The 24,339-nt window shown below is 41.6% G+C and overlaps 1 protein-coding gene across 13 annotated transcripts in view; it reads left to right on the forward strand.

The window, feature by feature from the left end:
• ank2b (ankyrin 2b, neuronal) overlaps positions 1–24,339 on the forward strand; it is an 882,930-nt gene that overhangs the window by 791,025 nt on the left and 67,566 nt on the right. For all 13 annotated transcript variants that reach the window (XM_041195707.1, XM_041195740.1, XM_041195679.1 and 10 more), the window contains one exon: positions 4,850–4,871. In XM_041195707.1, the coding sequence (XP_041051641.1) occupies positions 4,850–4,871 (22 nt within the window). The remainder of the gene's footprint in view (positions 1–4,849; positions 4,872–24,339) is intronic.

Genomic DNA, 24,339 nt, shown 5'->3' on the forward strand with positions numbered 1-24,339 from the left:
CTTCCTTATAGGTCAAAAATCTGTCTAATTCAACCTTGAATATATTCAGTGATCCAGCCTCCACTGCTCGCTGGGAGAATTCCAAAGAAACAACCCTCTGAGAGAATAAATTCCCTCTCATCTCTTTCTTAAATGGGAGACCCCTTATTTTGAAACTAACTATTTTGAAACAAAGTCAACATAACATGGAAAGCAACCACAGGTATTCCTGGTCTTTATAATTCAGCGAATCATTGAATTGACGTATTGAGAATTTGGCAGGCTCAAATGGTCAATCTTAAAGAGGCAAGCATGTCTACTGCAAATGCTATTACTGTTAGGTACTTACAGCAACAACTTACTATTCTGCAGCATTCTTCACATACAGAACAGGCACTGTAAGGCAAAAGCTTTGAGAGAATTTGAAGGCAAGCATGACACTCTTAAAGTCAATTCACCAGGGCATGAGAGAATTTTTAGCTTATTATCGACATGGTTAATGTCAATCTTGGTGCAGGGCTGAATAAATTTTTGTGTCAGGTAGTGGGGAAGCAAGCAGAGAGACCATTGGAGAAATCAAGCCTTAGGGGTAATAAAGTCATGGATATGATTTTGGCCACTGAGGGGGAGAGGCAGCGGTGGTTGACGTTTTCGCAGTGAAAGAAAATGATCTTGATACTAATCAGGGGATCAAAAGTTCATAGTCCCAGCATCCTGATGTTAGCACAGCCATGATTTCAGACATTGATCCTGTTAGGTTGGGTGGGCAGAGGGAAGGTCGCGCAATTTATATATCCCAGGGAGGTGCAAATGCCAAAAGGGATGCAATTCAGAATTTTAGGCACCTATCTACTCCAAGAGGCTGACAAACATATCAGACAGTGCGTGTTCTGGAAGGGAGTGGTTCCTCCTTCAGGACGGTGCCAGCAGTGCCCCTATGATCCATCTTTGTTAGGGGATTAAGAAGAGTTCCTTCCTAGCCTCAGAACCAACCTCTTTTACAATGCTCTCACCCTTATAAGATTTCACTTAACCTCCATGAAAGGTTATTAACCAAATCTCTCACTCACCCTCTGCATTCATAACAGAATTATGACAACAATACTGCATAAGGGTCACTAATAATCAGTCCTCAGGAAAGGAAAGGAAGTTAAGCTCAAGCTTGAGTGCAGTTCAAAGGGAGTTACTTGAAAAGGATTTGTTACTGAGTTCATTTAATGAATTGTGATGCCCCATGAATGATGATATGGTTTGCAAGTTTAAATGACTCACCATAATGGTAAACGTAGAATGCTCAAATTGCTTCATCTTTATGGCTGGTAGCACTCCGAAAATTGTAGTGCTGAATTTACTGTCCGGATCCCTTTCCCGATCAATCCTCTGCCATTTCCGACTCATTGTGGGAATGATTGGCCAGAGTACCTGCCTGTTTCAGTCTGGAATCTGCTTGTAATATGCAAATTGGAGATCCAAGCCATTTTTAAGCTCCCAATGAAATTTTCAGATACCAGCAGGTCTGCTTCCACAAATCTTCTGCTTCCCTTACCTCCAGAGAGCTCCACGCTCACTAATAATATGTTCATGAAGCATAAATGGCTCGCACCTCTTGCTGAAGACATAGGGCATGTAGCACAATTCCAAATCCAACAAACTCAGTAAAACTATGCAGCATTAGCATTTGAATGGGCTAAAAACATCCACTTTTCTTGGATTATTTTCTTCTCTTTAGAATTTGACCAGCCACCTAAGTCAGGGCTGATCTTCTTAAAGGAGATCTGCCTGAATCTTACTTCTCAAGTGACATCTTTGACGCACCCCAATCCCCCTCATGCCGCCTCCCCCAGATGATAGCCAGATGAGGTGCCAGTCAAGCCTGCTACTATGCCTTTCTGCTATTCTCAAAAGACATAAAAGGTTAGGATTTCCAGGAAGGTTCCCAATTCTCCTTAATGGAAACTGGGGTGCACCAGTTACATTGTTTCTGCCAATCTTCTGCCAAACTTAGAGCAGGAGATCTGGAGGACCTCCACAGAAATTCCAAGTGCATGAATTTGGGAGGAGACTTAGTTCAAAGTAGGATGCAAATTACAACATTCCACAAACTGGTCCATTTATTTGCCCTACTTCATCCATTAAACATATGAGGGAATGTAGGGCTGGATTTTCCAGTCCCACCAGCAATGGGCATGGCCATGGGTGGGACAGCAAAATTTGGAGAGTGGCTAAAAGTCAATTGGCGTTTAGCTGCTCCCCACATTTTCCCATCCCGCCTGCAATGATGCCTGCTGCTGGCGGAACCAAAAAACCCCAGCTGTAGTTTCTGATGATCAAAAGTCGTTCAGGAAAAACTCCAAAATATTCATCCATCCTCACTCTCTGCTATCCATCCATGATTGTCAGTCCTCCACAGGCAACATTCCTCGCTTCTGGTGGAGCTTGAAGAGGCTGGCAGCGATCAGGACCCTGCACAGAATAAGGTGCAAGAATAAGCGATGGATATGGATATCTGTAAATTTGGAACTTGTGTAGGACATATCCGGGGATGCAGGCAAATGCATAATTGAGCCTTGGAGAAATAGTTGCTGTGAACTAATAGATAAAGTACATAAGGTAGCCCAGGAACGACCCTCCATGGGCTACTTTAAGGTTAAAAAAAGTATGGATAAGTATTTCAGTGGGGGGGTGGGGGGAGGCATTGGTGAAAGGCTAAGGCAAACATTGCCTTCAGATAGCCCAAGTACATCAATATCCCATTGTCCTGTTAATCCCATTCATTATACACAAACGTAGCTATGAAATAAGGAGATGACCAAACAGCACCATTGAAATGCAAGATAATTCAAAATGGTACATTTCCTGGCCTTGTAACAACTCTTCCATATTATTTTAATGATAGCTATTAGTTTACTATCACTGGCTTCTAGGACTTTTTAAGCATGTTCTGAATAAGGTACACGTGTTTATATTCTACTGTTGCTATTAGCTTTTAAGGTTGTTGTTTTACATGTGCAGGTTAAGGTATAATATCTGTAGCTGAAAACATTAGGGTACATTATCAACATTCTGGCCCAGATATTCGCTCCCGAGTCGGGGGCGCAGAGTTGGGACATTCCCGGCTCCGCGAACCTGACCCAGGAATAAGTGGCCTGGAATGTCAGATTTTTGTTCCGGGGGGCAGATTGAATTAGAGGTCAGGCCAGCCACCCTGGGAAAGAGTGTGGAGGCTGCTAGGTGTGGAGGTGGCACTGGAAAGCCTGCCACTGTGCACTGGCACTGTGTGAAAGATTGAAAAAAATCCCTCCGGCCCTCATCCCTCACCTGCCACACACTCCCCATGCCCCACCTATGCCAACCCATGCCACCTCATGTTCCCAACCCATCCTCCCATGCACTCTCACATGCTCAATGCCAACCTATGTCCCTGTACCCACCCCACATTGATCCCCATACCCTCCATATCAACCAATGGCACTGTGTCCACCCCCATGGACACCTATACCTTACATACCAACCTGTTCCCCTGTACCCACCCCCCATGGCCCCTAATACCCCTATGTCACCCTATGCCCTGTACTCACCCTCAAGGCCTGTCATACCCCTGTGCCACCCTATGCTCTTTTATCCACACCCTTCACCCCCATGCTAACCTGTGTCCCCTCTCATTCCCATTGTCCTATATAGCTCCCTATGCCAACTTAATGTCAACTCATGCCTAACCATGACCCCACCCACCACCCTTTGTTCTTACCCCCTCCATGTCAACACACCTAATATCCACCAGGACAAATATCAGGAGCCATAAAATAAAGTTCTGTCTATTGATGATGACGCTATTTAAAAATAACACTCTCTTTGATTAAAAAATTTCAATACATTGAAATTCCTTCAACTAATCTCTTATAAAAGCAAATATTTCATTTCAGTACTTAATCTCTTCTCTTATGGAAACAAACATTTTATTTAAGTACTTAATCTCTTGAAAGTAAGCATCTCTATTCTATAACCACTTGGAGCTGTCAATCAAATTGCTCACTTACCAGGCACCACATTGTGATAATGTTAGGCTATAAATCAGTCATGCAGCAAAAATCCTATAATGGCAATTTAAAGCCCAGCACAGTTAAATCCCTTGACAGCTTTGACAGTTTCAATGAGCTTTGACAGTTCTTTACAGCTTGGCAGTTCCAATGAGTTTATGCACTTTTACGCACATTTATGCCTAATTTTATAAATCCTAAAGGGCATTTGACCTCTCCCAAAGGGTATCTTACCTCCACCAAAGGACACCTACCGCTCTAAAATGGTACCCTAGCCATCCAAACGAATCCACAAGATTGAGACCTGCTCTGTGCACATCAAACCTGCACACTTCCAGTTTCAGGCACCTAACTCACCAAAACCACACATAGTAGAGGCCGCTGCTGATTTACAGGGTTAGCTGCCTCCAGAAACCATGATTAGAACCCGCACCCATTTCTCCCACAGCGCCTCCCACCCCCAATGAAAATAGTAGAGGCCAATTTTGGATAGTGGTCTTCCAGATCCGGAACTCTGCCAGCATTTTCATGCAGAAGAAGAATTCAGGCCTCTGCCTTTGGGTAAGTGATAGTAGCCATGAGTTACTAGACAAAGTATGAAAATATTCCGAGGATGACTTTCTCCTGTCTCTGAGAAAGCATTTGACCTCCATTCAATGTTTTCCCACAGCAGTGTGGCTGAGATAGGGAACTGGGAAATATGGGGGACTGCACACATTAATTCAAGCCCTGCCACTGTTTCCAGTAAGTCATAGCCAGCCATAAAACCTTATGACCAGTTCTAATTGATGAAGTATATCATGTACTTATTTTCTACCTTTATTATTTTGCAGGTGACTGGAATACAAGATAAATGTAAGAATATTTTCTATCTGTAAAATATAAGTATTAAGATAACAGAGTATGAACTATTTAAAATAATTTAACAATCTGTTACTAACGCTTGTAGAAATAACAGTAATTCTGTTTACAACTCTTTAATTGATTAAAATGCTAGTATTATACTTTGCTTATATAAAGCATTAATAACTAAATAATCAGTGTATCATCTAAGCATCCACTTTCCTTTGACATCCCTTATAGTCCTGCTGTGCCTGTTGCGCTCATTATGAAATTCTTTCATTTTTCCATGTTTCTCTTTCATGCTCTTTGATGAGCAGGGGACATGCCTCCTCCATGTCTCACTTGATATTTAGTTCCATTATATTTAAGTAAGTGTTCCAATATCAGGACGGCAGCAGCTGTGGTGAAGTACAGTTTTGGTTTTTCATATTAAAAACTGAACACAGAAGTCAAACAACAACACCTGATATCATCTTTTGAAATATTCTATCTTCAGGACATTGCTAGGGTTAGTTTTGAAGCATTCCAAAACACTTTATACTGGCCTTTGGGAGTTTAACACTTATGTGCATTGGTGCTTTTAATGTTTCTACAGTTTTCCCAATTTATTTTGATAGAAGGCTGTTCTCTGAAGTGTATGATAGCAGTAATAGTTTTAATTTAACAATGCATTTAAGCAGAGAACCATAATCTACCCAAGTGGTTCCACAATGTGCTGAGGCTGCCAAAGCCTGGACTCTGTCTTGGTCACACAGTAGTATACATTGCAGATACCAGCAGCAATGAGGAAATACAGTAGCCGTCAAGCTCCACATTGCATAGATGCAGCTGTTTAAAAATATCATTGCAGTTTCTAGTTGCAAAAGATCCCCAATGTCGGGGAAAGCATTGATTCCAATACCACAGTGCTAGTGTACATTTTGCTCACCTGTGGCCTGAAAATATAGTCTCCTGTGCCTTCACCAGCTGTTAATATCTTCCAGTGTGGTACAGTAATATGTTTTGAAAGTGTAGGGAAAAGCCATTTCCTTAGGTATCTGTGCTACTAAACGCACTAATAGCATCTCAACAACAAGAATTCACATTAAAATGACACATCCCACAGCTGTTCATAGGCATGATGATCAAACAAAGTTTGATACCCAGCCAGTTAAGGAGAAATTAGGAAAGGTGACCCAGAGCTTAGTCAAAGAATTAAGTTTTCAGGAGGAAAGGTGGAGAGGTTAAGAAAAGTGTTTCCCAAGCTTAGGGCCCAGGCAACTAAAGGCATGGCTATTAATGGTGGAGTGATAAAAATTGGGGATGTGTCAGAGGCTAGAATTGGAGGAGTGAAGAGATCTCAGAGGATGTTACAGTGACAGGGGTCAGGCCACGGAGGGATTTGAAAACCAGGACAAGAATTTTAAAATCTCAATTTGCAAAAGAGCTGGGAATGTCTTTGGTAGTGGCAATGTTGCATAAGTATAAATTCACTGTATAGATTTGCAGTGTGTTAACAGTACTCAGACTTAGTAACTAGACCTATTCTCATCTTTGGAAACACTAATCTGTTAACTATTCTAATTCAACGCTACATGATGAAACAACACCTAGCCTTACTGAATGACATTATCTAACCCCTTTAAAGACCTTAGTATCAGTTCTAATTTGCTCGGAACCAAAATCATCCTGTCCTCAGTTGCTATTTAGAAAGCAGCTCTTAAGTAAATAGTGCAGACAGCAAAATCAGATTGGATTTAAAATAACATTTTTTACAAAAATTCTGGCAATTACGTGGTTGAAATAATATTTTATAAATTTTGCAGAGATTCAAATCAGTTTCCTTTCATATTTAATATTACTACTAGTGGCTCACATCATAGTGCTGACATGAAGTTAGAGGAACTGAAACCTTGTTCCAAAACATTATTACTAAAATCAATGGATTTTTTTTTGAAAAATATATATTAAATGAGAAAAGCGGACATATAACAAGAGTAACATTGAGCATTTAATCAAAAGCATGTGTAAAATTATTAATTAAATATATACAGGGATAATTAATCAATAAAAGGAATAAGTATTTTTATTTTCTGAAAAATTGGGCAGAATTTTGCCCTTGGTGGGCGAGCGGGCCCCACCAGCTCTGCAATGGGCAGGCAGCCGACCCCCGCCACCAAAATGGGGCTTGCTGCCATTTTGAGTGGGTGGGCCAATTAAAGCCCACCCAGCAGCCTGCCCAACAGGAAGCGCTATGTGCTTCTGTGCGGGGGGTGGAGGGATTCCCCATCTGTCAAAGTCCGCTCTTTCGCAAAGTGCTGTCACACAAGATGGGACATGTTAATAAGAAACACATAAAGTTGGTTAAATTTTTAAAAAATGGACATGAAATTTCATCCCACCAGTGGATGAAGTTTCATGAATAACCTGGAGCCCACTGGGGCTCTTGGCCTGCCCGCCAGCCTTAAGCTTGGATGGGCAGGGTCTTTAACAAGCTTACTTAGCCTGTCAATGGCCTTAATTAGCCATTGACAGGTCGGTGGGCGGACAGCTGATTTCACTGCTCGCCCGCCTTCCTGAAGATTAAAGTGGACCGGGATGACGTTCGGGGTTCCGCCCGATGTCATCCTGCGTCATTTTCCCCTCAGCGAGCTGGCCCCGCCCCCAAATCACCAAGGGGAAAATCTTGGTGTTTATTAAAGATATACAATTGCATAAATATAATTAAATAGATTGATAAAATAAGAGGAATGAATACAAACACAGTTGCAGCGAAATAAAGGTGTGATCATTATAAAATTATTGCTGAAAGAAGAGGCATGCTATTGAAGTTTTTTGTCTTGCCCTAATCAGGACAGATTCACCAGAATACCATTTGTAAAGGGAACAACAATCTATACTTCATGAGAGAAGAGTGCTGATTGGTTGGCAAATGGACTCTGATTGATAGAGGCATTGCGATGGAGAATGCACCAGACAACAGTTAACTGCCAAGCTTTTGTTCCATTTCAAACCAGGCAGTGTCAACTCTGGTCAAGGCATTGCCCTGGGAAATGAACCAGGGAATGGCTGCCCTGAAAGCCTTTAAAATTGGTATTCTTGCTAGTCTGTCCTGATGAGTACCAAATGAAAAGCTTTGACAGCAGGTCTCTTCAGCAATACTCAAACTCTACTACCAAACAATTATTATAAAGTTAATTTTGGACCAAGTGATAGCAAGCCAGCCAGCAACATCTTTTTCAGCTGGAGGTTGATTTGAGGGTAGGTGGAAATACTTTTGCTCTGGGATTTACATAAACTTAAAGATAAGATTACTATTCTGCAGCTTGTTGCCAGAGAGAAGTCAACTTGCATTTTAAGAATTACTGAGCCCTGTTACTGCTTCTGGCTAGATATATAAAAAAAACCCTCAAAGCCCCCCATTTGCCCTGTGGATATTGGCACTTTGTACGTACAGTACTTTTATTGATTCAATATTTAATTTGGTGCAAAAGTGTTATCTTTCTGAACAATTGACATTGCCCCAAATTAATGCGCTGAATAATAATTAATAAAGATAAATGTTGCAATCGCTGCCTCCCAAGAAGCAAAACATAAGCAAATTTAAATTATTATTTTGTGAGAAATTATCTTTTTTAACTGTAACTACAACTTGCATTTATATAGCATCTTTGAAGTAGCAAAATGTGATAAAGCACTTCACAGAGCCATAATCAGAAAAAAAAGAATGCCAAGCCAAAGAAGGATATGTGCTAGAAGTTTAATGAAGAGGATGTAGCTGCATGTGATTTGGGAGAGAGTTTATTCAAGTGGTAGATGTGGAATGAGAAGAGGATGGAGAGGGATGGAAAGATGTGTGTTGAGGTATACAAGGAAGTGGGTTGAGATTGCCTTGTCTGTGAATATAGTAGGAGAGTTTATGGAAGGGTGAGGTATAGGAAGGAATGGATGGCAGGGAAATTGAAAGACAGGAGGGCAAAATTAAATTGAGATAGAAATGGAAATTATTGAGGATGAGGATTTGCCCAGAGCCGAAGCTGAGGGATGAAAGGAGGCAGGATATCTCATTAAGCAACCAAAGTGTGGCTTGAGAACCAGTTGAGAATTGGGGTTTCAAAGGAGATCAAAAAGGGATTGAACAAGGTAAGGTGCTTGAAAGAGAAAGTTCCAGGAGAGTAGGAAAGGAATTGAGGTGTGATTTGGTGATGAGAGCCGTACTGCCACCACGGTGGTTCGGTTGTGTCAGGTAATGAAATGTATAGCCAGGTGAGAAGGCTTCAGTAAAGGGACAAGGTGTGACCACCTGTGAGTTGAGTTACAATAGCTAATATAATTATAAATGATAACTAGCCTGATCTGAAATTACAATGTATTCTCAATTTGATTAAACTAAATATTTAAAATTTACAATGAGTATAAACCCACTTGCTCATTTATTACCTCGTCATGAGAAGCCAGAAAAACTCTGGACTTGATAGAGGAATCAAAGCTATTATCTTCAATAATTTAATTTATCTACTTGTTAGAATAGAAACCCTGCTCACTCATTTTTTGAGTTCAGCACTTGGCTGCTGCACTGAGCAGTACACGAAAATGCCAGAGGAGCCAATATCGACCAAAGCAATGATACAGGAGAGCTTGGCCAAATGTAGAGACAACAATAGCAGGAGCTGGGCAGGGTTATTTCAATCATGGTCAGTAAGTGAGGGATGGGGTAAAATATCCTGAAGGTCATCCAGAAAAGATTCGTGAGAATAGTTCCAGAGATAAGGAACTTCAGTTATGATTTTCTCCTTAGAGAAAAGAAGGTTGAGAGGAGATTTGATAGCGGCGATAGGGAGACAGTGTGGATAGGGAGAAATTGTTCCCACTCATGAAAATATCAAGAACGGTAAAACTTAGATTTAAAGTAATTAGTAACAGAAGCAAAAGTGAAATGAGGGAAAAGTTTTTACGCAGCAAGTAGTTACAGTTTGGAATGCACTGCCTGAGAGTGTGGTGGGGGCAGGTTTAATTGAAGCATTCAAAAGGGAATTAAACTGTTATCTGAAAAGCAAGATTGTGCAGTGTTTTGAGAGAAGGCGGGTTAATGGTACTCGGTGAGTTGCTCATTCAAACACGATGGGCTGTGCTGTAACAATTCTGTGACTGAAAGCAAGATCCATAGGGGCAACCAGGAGGGAGTCATGCCAGAGCATAAAGGTGTACTGTCAAAAATACATTTGTTATATAATGCAGTCATTTTGGAGAGACAATGTCTAGAGATCTAGCAATGGGCAAAGAAGAAGCCAGCAGGAGAAGGCAGACAGGAATCAAATTTTATGTTTACATTGAGGGGTAGTAGAAGGCCAAAAGATAGCAAGAGCCCAAAAAGGAGAAAAGAAGGCAATTAAAATGTAAACAGTTAAAAAGAAACAACATTTGAAGTAAGATGTTCATGAACAATTAACAACTTGACAGATAGAAGGGGAGCACTTTAACTGGCACTCATCTATTTCTCTACTAAGGAATGGGGGCAACAGGCAGAGGTTGGACACCTTTTCCACGAAAGAGATGTTCCGATTCAATTTTTAGGCAGTCATTAAATGGCCGCCCACTTTTTTCCACAAAAAGTACATAGCATGTTTAAGTAAGCAAATCGTGGTCCAACTTTTGTTCAGAATTCCGAAGGCTGCTTTCATATACGATGGGTGGTAGTCTGTCAAGAACGCTAGGCCCAGTTGAACCAGATTTTGACCCATTCCTTTGGGTCAATTACAGAGTCCCACTACTATGTGTCCTCCCCACCCAGGATTGAATCCCACCTGCCCAACAGAGTAAGCAGAAGCCAAACGCTTTCCCTTTCAGAACCAAGGAGCCCAGCAGAGGACCTGTTTTACCCTTGCTCCTGTCAATTAAATGAACCTGAATTAGGTTTGGAACTCCTGATCATTGCTTTGGGTGAGCATTCTGAATGCACCACTAACTTTGCATCCATTTTGTTCAAAAAATTACTCTGGGTGTCTAAAAAGTTTGAAAAACAGCAGGGCCAATTTTTACTTTTGATGACGGTGGAAAACTGGTGGCAGCCCACGGGGTTTATAATTGAGTGGCTGATCTTCTGTTGGCCTTTATCTGCCACCGAAAGTAAAAAATCTAGCCATTCCTGAAATTGAGACTATCAGCTAGAAGTTCTTAGATAAAAGCAAAATACTGTGGATGCTAGAAATCTGAAACAAAAACAAAAAGTGCTGGAAAAATTCAGCAGGTCTGACAGCATCTGTGAAGAGAAAGACAGAGTTAACGTTTTGAGTCCATATGACTCTTCTTCAGAGCCGGAAGTTCTTCTTAGGTAGAGGGAGTTGGAAAAATTCCGAGCCCAGGAGAAAGTGTCCATAAGTTTGGGATTTTCATTGGAGCGGGTTCAGTCTGCAGTCAGTTCAGCTGATCAGGGAAAACATTTGTAGGCAGCAACAGGTGCATGAAGTTGGGTTGTTTAAAAGGCCTGCCTTGGTTTTTAATATACCTGGACTTTGTCCCAATTATAATAAAAACAGAAAGGCCCTCCAGCTCTCACCCCTCACACCCCCTCATCCCCACACACTCCCCATGCCCATCTGTGCCACCTCGTTCCCCCACCTACTCAAATGGCCCCTCATGCCCCCATGCCAAGCTATGCCTCCCTAAACAATCCCTATAGCCTCTCATTCCCTCTATGTCAAGCTTTGGCACTTCCATGCCCATTCACCAACAATACCCTGTGCAGAAGCAATGAATGCTATAATGACAGTAGGATGTTTAAAAAATTAGTTAAAAAACTGTCATTCACTGATTACATTCAACTTCCTTAAAAAAAACACCTTATTACTACAGCCCATTAAATGTGCCAATCATCCAGACTCTTTAAATTACCATTAACTGAAACTGCAAACACTTGAAACCTCTTCATCTTGCATAAATAAACATTGTGAAATTGACAGCATAGATCACAGAGCCAGAGCTGTCAGCTTTCCCCGGGGCTCAGGGGTTTTAATATGGCTAATGTATTTCTGGGTTCTCAGCCAAGAATACATAATGAGGTCTTGGATTGGGAATCTCGGAATCGTGACCCATCCCCACCACTTTTAAAGGGCTCCCAAGTCATCCTGACCTGGTAAAAAAATCTCCCTCAATGAAACTAGTGGCCATTGGCTATGACTACATGCAGACTGGACATTGAAAGAGAGGATCTCTTAAATATAAAAGCAAAATACTATGGATTCTAGATCTCTGAAACAGAAACAAAATTTGCTGGAAAAGCTCAGCAGGTCTGACAGCATCTGTGGAGAGATAGACAGAGTTAACATTTCAAGTCCATATGACTCTTCAGAACTAAAGAGAAGTAAAAATGTGGTGAAATATATACTGCTTAAGTGGTGGGGGGGTGGGGGGGGGTGCGGGGTTGGTGAGACAGGTGAAGCTGGATAGAAGGCCAGCAATAGGTAGAGGCAAAGGAGAGATTGCAAAAGATGTCATAAAGAACAGGTCGAAGGGGTGTTGATGGTGGTGATACTGGCTAAAGGAGGTTCTAATGGTGACATTAAGAGTAGAAAGCAAGATGAGCAAGTGACAAACGGCCCTACTGGGGGCGGGGTGGAGGGAGGGGACGGTGTGGGAGAAAAGATCGAAGTAAGACAAACGGTGGGGACAAAACAATGAATGGATATACATTTCAAAAATAATAATAATAGAAATAGATGGAAAAATATATATATATAAAATTTAAAAATAAATATTTGATAAAAGGGGATCAAAAAGGGGTGAGGATGGAGGAGAGAGTTCATGATCTGAAGTTGTTGAACTCAGTGTTAAGTCCAGAAGGCTGTAAAATGTCTAATCAGAAGATGAGGTGCTGTTCCTCCAGTTGGCGTTGAGCTTCACTGGAACATTGCAGCAGGCCAAGGACGGACATGTGGGCATGAGAGCAGGGTGGTGTGTTGAAATGGCAAGCGACAGGAAGGTGTTCCGCAAAGCGGCCACCTAGTCTGTGTTTGGCCTTTCCAGTGTAGAGGAGACTGCATTGGGAGCAGCAAATGCAGTAGACCAAATTGAAGCGCTGCTTCATTTGAAAGGAGTGCTTGGGCCCTTGGATGGTGAGGTTGGGGGGGAAGTAAAGGGGCAGGTGTTGCACCTTCTGCGAGTGCATGGGAAGGTACCGTGGAAGGGGGTTGAGGTGTTAGGGGTGATGGAGGAGTGGACCAGGGTCTCCAGGAGGGAACGGTCCCTACAGAATGCCGACGGGGGGGTGAGGGGAAGATGTGTTTGTTGGTGGCATCATGCTGGAGTTAGCGGAAATGGTGGAGGATGATCCTTTGAATACTGAGGCTGGTGGGGTGACAAGTGAGGACAAGGGGGACCCTATCATGGTTCTGGGAGGGAGAGCAAGGTATGAGAGCAGAGGCGCGGGAGATGGGTCGGACATGCTTGAGGACCCTGCCAACCACCGTGGGTGGGAAACCTTGCTTAAGGAAGAAGGAAGACATGTCAGAAGCACTGTTTTGGAAAGTAGCTTCATTGGAACAGATGTGACAGAGGTGAAGGAACTGAGAGAATGGGATGGAGTCCTTATGGTGTGAGGAGTTGTAGTCCAGGTAGCTGTGGGAGTCCGTGGGCTTGTAATGAATATTGGTGGACAGTCTAACAGCAGAAATTGAGACACCGAGGTCAAGGAACGGAAGGGAAGTGTCAGCGATGGACCATGTGAAAATGATGGAAGGGTGGAAATTGGAAGCAAACTTAATGAATTTTTCCAGGTCCAGACAACAGCATGAAGCAGCACCGAAACAGTCATCGATGAACCAGAGAAAGAGTTTTGGGAGGGGACCTGAGTAGGACTGGAACAAGGAATGTTCCACATACCCCATAAAGGGATAGGCATAACTGGGGCTCATGCAGGTACCCATGGCCACACCTTTTATTTGGGGGAAGTGAGATGAGTTTAAGGAGAAATTGTTCAGTGAGGGAACAAGTTCAGCCAGACAGAGGAAAGTGGTGGTGGATGGGGATTGTTCAGGCCTCTGTTCAAGGAAGAAGCGGAGAGCCCTCAGACCATCCTGGTAGGGGATGGAGGTGTAGAGGAGTTGGACATCCATGGTGAAGAGGAGACGGTTGGGGACAGGGAACTGGAAATTGTTGATATGATTTAGGGCATCAGAGGAATCGTGGATGTAGGTGGGAAAAGACCAGACAAGGGGAGAGAAAATGGAGTCAAGATAGGAAGGGATGTGTTTCATGGGGCAGGAACAAGCTGACATGATTGGTCTGCCGGGACAGTCCTGTTTGTGGATTTTGGGGAGGAGGTAGAAGCAGGCTGTCTGAGGTTGAGAGACTGTGAAGTTGGAAGCTGTGGAGGGAAGATCTTCAGAGGAGATGAGGTCAGTGACAGTCTGGAAACAATGACTTGATGTTCGGTGGTGGGGTCATTGGCCAGGGGGAGGTAGGAGGAATTGTCTATGAATTGGCGCTCAGCCTCTAAGAGGTAGAGGTCAGTATGCCTTAAACACGTTTTTTTGAACATCTCACTCTGACGTAATAAAAGAAAAACGCTTTTAACTAGGTGACAGGGTAGATAGACCCAATTATCATTGAAAACCCTATTGGGAATATAATTACAATCCTGAATGGAAGAGTGGAAGGGGAGATGGTGGCATAGTGCTAATATCACTAGTAATCCAGAGGCCCAGGCTAATTCTCTGGACACATGGGTTCAAATCCCACCATGGCAGCTGGTAGAATTTGAATTCAGTTATTAAACCTGGAATATAAAGTTAATGATAGTGACCATGAAACTACGATTGTTGTAAAAACCCATCTGGTTAACTAATGTCCTTTAGGGAAGGAAATCTGCCTCACCTGGTCTTGTCTACATGTGACTCCAGCCCCACAGCAATGTGGTTGACTCTTAACTGCCCTCAGATCAAGGGCAATTAGGGATGGGCAACAATTGCTGGCTTTGCCAGTGATGCCCATGTCCCATGAAAGAATATTTTAAAAACAATTGACAAGACAAACCAATTTTAATATTATAAAAACAAAAAAACTGCGGATGCTGGAAATCCAAAACAAAAACAGAATTACCTGGAAAAACTCAGCAGGTCTGGCAGCATCGGCGGAGAAGAAAAGAGTTGACGTTTCGAGTCCTCATGACCCTTCGACAGAACTTGAGTTCGAGTCCAAGAAAGAGTTGAAATATAAGCTGGTTTAAGGTGTGTGTGTGGGGGGCGGAGAGATAGAGAGAGAGAGAGCTGGAGGGGGGGGTGTGGTTGTAGGGACAAACAAGCAGTGATAGAAGCAGATCATCAAAAGATGTCAATGACAATAGTACAATAGAACACATAGGTGTTAAAGTTAAAGTTGGTGATATTATCTAAACGAATGTGCTAATTAAGAATGGATGGTAGGGCACTCAAGGTATAGCTCTAGTGGGGGTGTGTTTTTTATATAATGGAAATAGGTGGGAAAAGGAAAATCTTTATAATTTATTGGAAAAAAAAGGAAGGGGGAAACAGAAAGGGGGTGGGGATGGGGGAGGGAGCTCACGACCTAAAGTTGTTGAATTCAATATGCAGTCCGGAAGGCTGTAAAGTCCCTAGTCGGAAGATGAGGTGTTGTTCCTCCAGTTTGCGTTGGGCTTCACTGGAACAATGCAGCAAGCCAAGGACAGACATGTGGGCAAGAGAGCAGGGTGGAGTGTTAAAATGGCAAGCGACAGGGAGGTTTGGGTCATTCTTGCGGACAGACCGCAGGTGTTCTGCAAAGCGGTCGCCCAGTTTACGTTTGGTCTCTCCAGTGTAGAGGAGACCACATTGGGAGCAACGAATGCAGTAGACTAAGTTGGGGGAAATGCAAGTGAAATGCTGCTTCACTTGAAAGGAGTGTTTGGGTCCTTCGACACTCCTCCATCACCCCCTACTCCTCAACCCCCTCCTATGGCACCACCCCATGCCCACGCAAAAGATGCAACACCTGCCCCTTCACTTCCTCTCTCCTCACCGTCCAAGGACCCAAACACTCCTTTCAAGTGAAGCAGCATTTCACTTGCATTTCCCCCAACTTAGTCTACTGCATTCGTTGCTCCCAATGTGGTCTCCTCTACACTGGAGAGACCAAACGTAAACTGGGCGACCGCTTTGCAGAACACCTGCGGTCTGTCCGCAAGAATGACCCAAACCTCCCTGTCGCTTGCCATTTTAACACTCCACCCTGCTCTCTTGCCCACATGTCTGTCCTTGGCTTGCTGCATTGTTCCAGTGAAGCCCAACGCAAACTGGAGGAACAACACCTCATCTTCCGACTAGGCACTTAACAGCCTTCCGGACTGAATATTGAATTCAACAACTTTAGGTCGTGAGCTCCCTCCCCCATCCCCACCCCCTTTCTGTTTCCCCCTTCCTTTTATTTCCAATAAATTGTAAAGATTTTCCTTTTCCCACCTATTTCCATTATATAAAAAAAACAGCCCCACTAGTGCTATACCTTGAGTGCCCTACCATCCATTCTTAATTAGCACATTCGTTTAGATAATATCACCAACTTTAACTTTAACACCTATGTGTTCTATTGTACTATTGTCGTTGACATCTTTTGATGATCTGCTTCTATCACTGCTTGTTTGTCCCTACAACCACAGCCCCCCCCCCACCTCTCTGTCTCTCTATCTCTCCGCCCCCCACACACACACCTTAAACCAGCTTATATTTCAACTCTTTCTTGGACTCGAACTCAAGTTCTGTTGAAGGGTCATGAGGACTCGAAACGTCAACTCTTTTCTTCTCCGCCGATGCTGCCAGACCTGCTGAGTTTTTCCAATTTTAATATTAGATGGATATAATCAGGCTTTTCAACAAACAGGAGTGTTTTTTTTAATTCATTTGATTTGGGCAACAATTGTGGGCAAGCACTTGAGAAGGTAATAGTGGAAGGAGATAGTGAGCCACCTGCTGTATGTAGCAAAGACACTGCCACTGTACTGCTGGTAGGGAGCTCCAAGATTTGGATCCAGTGAACTGATTGTTTATCATAAAGGTTATTTTCTTGTACTAAATTGTTTCAAAGGTAAAAGCATATAAAATATGATTTTTCACAAAGTTCTTATTGCAGTAAATGTATTCAAATTGAGCAAGTTAGGTGTACAGCTGAGGGGACTGTGCTATATTGTGGGTTTCAGTGGGCATTTTTTTCAATTCTGCTGTAACAGGGAAAGAAATACTGCACATAAGATAAAAAAATAAATTAAGATCTTGTCACTCTGTAGCTCACTCATTTTGAACATAGAAAGATAAAGTTATCAGCTTGCATTAAATTACCGTTACGTAAACTACTAAAGTGCCTTATTCCACAAATATAATATCCATGAAATAAGATTATTCACAATCTCATTTCAACTTTTAAATTAATCAAACTTCCAAATTTTCTTTCCCTAAAGCGTGGAAACTATTTAATGCTGGAATTGTTTACATGTTTCAACAAAAATGCATTTCTATGAATTGTCTGTCCTACTTTTAAATATTTGGCAGCAATAACCACTGTACTTCACCACAATGTCACTTAACATTTTTAAAAATTGCCTTTGGTATTCAGTGCTTACATAAGACTGCATGTCTGGTGCTGTCAGAACTTTAGTTTTGCATGGAAATAACTTGGCTTAAGCGTTCTGTGTGTTTGTGTGAGTGTTTCAAATTTTTCATTTTGCTATATCCACCATATTTTTTTTTCTGAATTCACCACTTGTTACATTATTGATCTCTATTAGTAAATTTTCTTTAATTTGTCCATTTTTATTAATTTGGTCGATTTTTTGCAAGTGTTTTTTTTTGTTTAGTTGTCAGAACAACTAGGATGTTCCAAGGAAAGGACCTTACTTCATTTAAATAGCTTTTTCTTTACTCTGTACATTTAGGTTTGAGATTCTTCTTGTTGAAATGCCGGTTTGCAGCTGGTTCAGATAATATGATATTCATTGCAGTTTTTCAGTTCTAGTTCCTCAAAAAAAATAAGCTTTTACTTAAAAATCTTTAGAAGTAGAGGGCTACAAATGTTGTTCTGACAGTTTGCTAGCACTGGCTTTCTTTAAGAGGAAATCAGCTTTCTGTGGTTTCTGATCTTTTCCTTTAGACATGAATCTTACATCTAAACAATCTTGAGATGCCTATCTCTGTGTAAATCCACTGCTCCTATTTATTTCAGTTTGTTGATTTGTTGATGTCCTGATTAATTCAATTTGTTATTGCTTTGGTGTTGTACGTGGTGTGGATGTGTTCTGGTGAAAATAAAGCAAGTTATTTCCTGCCTGTTTCTTTCCAATTTTGAGTTGGCTTTGCTTTGCGATTGTACCCACCCTCAGACCCTGTGGATCCCTGTCTACCATCAAAAATCCATTTTTTTTATTTTGACCTACCGCTTCAGACTCTGTATTGTGTCACCCCGATTACATTTTCCAATCTCTGTTTTTTGAATCCCATTTTTTGAAAAAAATTGGAACCATTTCTGTCAAAAACAAAGATGAAGAGGAGGAGACTGAATCTGCTGAGATTTCTTCTGCCATAAAATCACACCTGGTCCATGACGTCCCTGTACTAGCAAGCCCAGACTTGCTTTCAGATGTGTCTGACATGAAACAAGACTTAATCAAGGTGACGAAAATTTTGAAAACAGATTCAACAGCAGGAAGTAAAGGAAGTCCCATTGAGGTGAAGGAATTAGCAAAAGAAGCTGAAGAAGAACCAGGTGAGCCATTTGAAATTGTAGAGAAAGTGAAAGAAGACTTGGAAAAAGTGAGTAAGATTTTAAGAAGTGGAACATACACAGGTGAAGAACCCATACACGAAGCCATTGGCGCTGGAAAAGATGAAGAACCCCCGGAAGAAGACTGGGTTATTATCAGCGATGAAGAAATTGAGGAGGTCAAGCGAGAGATGCCAGCAGAGGTCTGTGAACCTATATTTGTAGAGCACCACATTGACAGAGGGACCATAGTGAAGATTAAGAAAGATATGAGTGGAATGCTTAATTATTTGGAAAATGATCTAGATACATATTTAACACAAGAAGTGGCAATACCTTCAGCAGTTTGCCAAATAGATACTGTTCAAGAAAGAATTGATGCAACGATTATTGCTAAAGATATTAAAAAGGGAACACAGCAGATGATCTCAGAATCTGTGTGCTCGGAGGCGGGGAAAGAACATGAACTATCAAACTTAATAAAAGACCAAACTAAATTAGCTCCTGGAAAGACAAAACCTGTTTTTCAGAGATTCAAGGAAGAAAATACAATGTATTTTAAGGATCCTGCATTTCAAGATCTAACTACAGATACTAGGACAGAGGTTGGAAAAGTGCAACAGAATATTATCACCGAATCTGATTTCACTGAGGTAGTGAAGGAAGAAACAACATTAGTGCCCCCAACTGTTGCAGATGACATTTCACCCGTGGTGGAAGAAACTCCTATTGGTTCAATAAAAGAGAAGGTAAAAGCTCTTCAGAAGCGTGTAGAAGCAGAGGAAGGACAACGGAAACAAACTAAAGCTCCAGTAAAAGATGAGATCTCCACAACATCGACTAAACGAGTAATAACCAAAGAGGTCCCTGTTTCTTCTACTGTTACAGAAAGACTTGAAGAAACAATGTCTGTGCGTGAACTGATGAAAGCATTCCAATCAGGACAAGATCCATCCAAGAAAATGTCTCGACTCTTCCAACACACGTTGGATACTTCTTTACCAGAAAAACAAACTTTGAAAGAATTAAAGAAGCCTGAAGAATCTCATCATGTATGTGAAAGTAAAGAAAGTCAACCAGATTTGTTTCCCCATACAGTTGGTGATGAAGTTAAAGCAGATGAGTTAGAACTTTCATCAAAAGAATTTCAGTCACAAATGCTCACACAGGATATGTTACACAGAGGTTACAATGAAAAAGTGTTGACTGGTCCAATTTCACATAGCACAGGAGAAGTAAGAACAGAAGCTAAAGCAAAGGAAAGGATACCATCAAGTAAAGATAAGCAGGCAATCACAATATCTATTGAAAGAAATGATCTCGGTTCTGCAACATCAGAGAACTATGAACCTGTTTTTACCGAAGATCTTGAAAAGCAAACTGAAATACACAGTAGCAGAGTAACTGTGACGACTGATTTACAGATCAGTCCGGACAGGAAAACGTCCACTGATTTCACTGATGTCATTAAAGAGGAGTTAGAAGATAATGACAAGTATCAGCAATTTAGGAAAACTTCAGATACTCCAGAAGCAGAACTTTACCTTGAACAGGTAGTGACTAGTCCAATTCACCACGATCTGAACATTAGTTTCACACAAGAATATGTGAAGGATGGATTTACACCAGATATGGCATTGCAAAATGGTGCCCTTGATGACAGCTCAGAAAGCCTAAAGCATGAAGGTATTGCTGACTCTCCTAGCTTTAGCTTAGGTGATGGCACACCTCAGATTAGCTCTGAGGAGAGTTACAAACATGAAGGTCTTGCAGAAACCCCTGAAACAAGCCCTGAAAGCCTGTCCCTTTCACCAAAGCAAACTGAACAAACAACATTAGAAAAACATGATGTTGGAGATCTTGCCAAAACTGACAGTAAGGAGCAAAACTTTCAGAAAACCACACCTTCTACACAGACTATTGGTTATACTGCTGCCACAGAAAAGGAAGGTGATTCCGTCATGAAATCATCTGCCATGATTGGGGAGTTCACGGTGAATGACGTTTCACCACAAGAGAAAATGCATGAATATGAAAACATTGTCTCAACTGAGGCAGTTTCTGATGTAAAAGCAACAAAAGAATTTTTTGATGGCACTGATGCTGAACTCACTGCAGACTCTGGCTGCATTGAGTATGATGAATTTCAATCAACAGAGGTGACTCAAGCCACATCTCTTTTAGACGAGGTGGATGAACAGACCACGAGTGAATCAGTCTCTGCCCTTAAAGCTGCAGATGATGTGAGTGAAAAAGATGGTTTTCTACAGGAAGAGACAGCATCCCTTCCCATTCTGGATGTATGTGATGTTTCACTGGGGAGTCGATTTGAAGACGAAGATGAAAACTTCTCTGTTTCTATGCCAAGAGGGAAAGCAGCTCCAGAAGCTTCTTCAAAAGAAAAGGACCAAGAAGCAGTTTCACCAGTTAGCTCTTCAGTTTCACCAGAGTACACAGCAAGGAGTCATGTGCTAGAATTATGCCTAACTGGAGTGTCACTCGATAGTCTCAGTCCAATGACAGATGAACACATTGTCAGTCATAAAGATTCTCTAGAGGCTAGTCCCACACAGGATGATATTGACACAACTTCACACAAATCCCCAGATTCACTCGAGCCAAGTCCAATAAAAGAATCGCCATGTCCAGATTCTCTTGAAAGTAGCCCTGTGGAACAGAAGTTGAGTGCAGCAATTTCCATTGCACAACAGAATGAGAAGCCAACTTCTACCATGGTCACTGAGAAAAAAGGTGAAAGAATGGATATTTCTTTGGATGCCACATCTGTCAGGAGTAGAGTTTTCAGAGACATGCGGGGAGAAGGACCCATAAACAGAGAGACAAGGAAACTTATGTCACCTGAAGGAAGTGCAGAGGAAGATAGTTTGGACCAAGTATCGCAAATGGAAAGTTCAGGGAAGAGCCCTCTTTCACCTGAAACCCCAAGCTCTGAGGAGATCAGCTATGAAGTCACACCCAAAACACCTGACGCACACATTCTATCAGTTGCTGATAAACCAATTGCAATCCCTGAAATCCAAGAGGAAATTGATGATGATTCCCCAGAGAGTGAATCAAAGAAAAGGTTTACACCAGAAGAAGAAATGTTTAAAATGGCAGCCAAAATTAAAACATTTGATGAACTAGAAGAGGATGCTAGATTAAAGCGTGAAGGTAAAAAGGAACTAAAAGAACCTGAATTATCCCCAACTCCTGCTTTAACCAATATAGATGAAGCAGAAGTAATAATTGTATCTCATGCTGAACATAGAAAGAGCTCCTCATCTTCAGAAAGTGAGCCAGAACTAACTCAGCTAAGCAAAGATGCTGAATGTGGATTGATTATGGAACCTGTTATTAGAGTTGAACCTCCGTCTCCACTACCCGCTGGAGTTGATGGGTCTAGTCCTGAAGATGCAGAGTTTCACCCTATTGTGGGCAAAAAATATACTTTTAAGATAATAGATGATGAAAAGGAATCAAGTGCCCAAGTAGCAGAAGATGAAAATGACATAGATTTAACAAAAAACAGAAGCTTGGACACAGATTGCAATGTTCTAGCTGATTCACAGTCTTGTGAAGCAGTGCCTAAAGTTATCATAACATGTGGAGCTAATGAAATTGATCATTTTTCTGAAGTCTGTTCTTTTGCAGCTACTTGTGACTCTATTGAAGAAATTAATTCTTCAGAAGCAGCCTGTTTCATGCCTGAAATGCAAGAGGATGATCTCCTAACTGAGGAAGATGTCCAACATCTTGAGCAAGCTGCAGAACTGAGAGGTGAACTGTGGGTGGATAGCAAACCTGAAGAATATCAAGTAAAAGCAGATGACAAAAAGCAACTAGGCCAAGAGGAAGCTGTGGAAGCAATTGACTGTGCAGAATATAGCTCAGATTTTACAGATGAAGCTGCATTGCAGGACATACTCTCAAGGCAAGAAGCTGAAGAGCAGCTAAGCAAAGTAATAATAACTAAAACAGAGGCTGACCTTGACTCATGGAATACAATTAGAGAAGATGATGAGGTGTTTGCAGCCCGTCTTAAAGAGGAAGAACAGAAAATATTTGGCCTAATGGTTGACAAACAGTCTCGAGGTGCAACTCCAGACACCACACCAGTAAGAACTCCCACTGAGGATGGTACACCAACCAATGAAAAAAACCCATTCTTATTTCAAGAGGGAAAATTGTTTGAAATGACCAGAAGTGGCGCTATTGATATGAGCAAAAGGAGCTATGGAGATGAAAGTTTCCATTTCTTCCAAATCGGAGAAAATCAGGCTGCTGAAGCTTTAACAGAAACATCAGAAACTGAAGATGAGGTGAAGTCTCCCAAAATTGATTGCATGCCTGATAGATTTCCTACCCAGCCTCAGACTGAGTTTCAATACAGTTCATTACCAGATTCAGTGTCCAATGTTGAATCAAGTGTTCAATCCTCTACCGAGTTAAATTGCACAGATGAACAAATAGCGACAAAAAACGAGCAAAAATCAAGAATTCCAATCAAAATGGGCATTTCTGCATCAACCAAACCTTCAAAAAAAGACTCTTCTGTTCCTGAAGTGGCCGAAGTAAAGCCTTTCAACTTTGATGATGAGGTAGATGCTATTACCTCTCCTGAGTCAACTATGACTCATGTCCAGTTAGACTTTTCTACGGTGACAAGGACCATTTGCTCACAGCAGGCTGGAAAGAGTGATGATGATTCATCAGACTCATCACCTGAAGAGCAACGTTCAGTTATTGAAATTCCTACTGCAATTGTTCAACAAACTTATCAGGCAGAGGCAAAATCAAAACTTCCTGTTAGACATACTGCTGTTGTAACAGCAATACCTCGAGCACCAACTACACCTGAAGACAAGGCTCCTTCAACATCTCATTCATCCCCTTCAAGTGTACAAGAAGGATCGACAGATGATTCAGTAAAGTCAAAGTCGAGAATTCCTGTTAAGGCAGTTGCACACAGATTTGACCACCACTCTTCATCTATGATGCCAGAAGTGAAAAAGACTTCAGAGTCCATCAAAACCCATGAGGTTAAATCTAGGTTGCCAGTAAGACAAGAACCACGAAGCAAGTCTGAGTCTGATGCGGTCAATTCTATAGAGTTGAAATTTAAACTTTTAAATAAAGGGAAGAGTTGTGATAATGAACCTGATGCAAAAGAGCTGACCGACCACTTTAGCACTGGATCAGAAACATCCGAAAGTACTAAACCAAAAGTATTCCAATCCAGACTTCCAGTGAAGACCAAAGTTAGCCAAAGTTCACAAGCTGTAACTGGTTCTTCTAAAGGCAACAAGGATAAATTTTTGGAACTTTATAAACATTCCATTGAATTTTTTGAAGAGATAAGTGATGAGGCTTCAAAGTTGGTAGATCGTTTGACGGAGGAAGAACGAGAACGTGAGGTGTTATCAGATGATGATAGCAGTGCTGTAGATAGTTCTATTGTTGAAACTGAACATCCCAGTGAAACACACCAACCTCTTCCTGAAGATCTGTTTGACGTGAGGCCTATCTGGGATGAATCTGTTGAAACCCAGATTGAAAGAATTCCTGAAGAAAATGGCCATGATCATTTTGAAGGTACCAGCCATCTACTAGGGTTCTTTGTGCTATAGCACACCAGAATTTGTAGTTAGCTTTGCAGTTCATTCAGTTGAAGCTTTTGTGATTGTTCATGTGGTCCTGTGAGAGTCTGTGTTGTGGCTTTGTGATTTTCATGTTTTGTGATGTGCTACTAGACTGATCT

Source organism: Carcharodon carcharias, chromosome 1 (assembly GCF_017639515.1).
Source record: "Carcharodon carcharias isolate sCarCar2 chromosome 1, sCarCar2.pri, whole genome shotgun sequence".
Lineage (NCBI taxonomy): Eukaryota > Metazoa > Chordata > Chondrichthyes > Lamniformes > Lamnidae > Carcharodon > Carcharodon carcharias.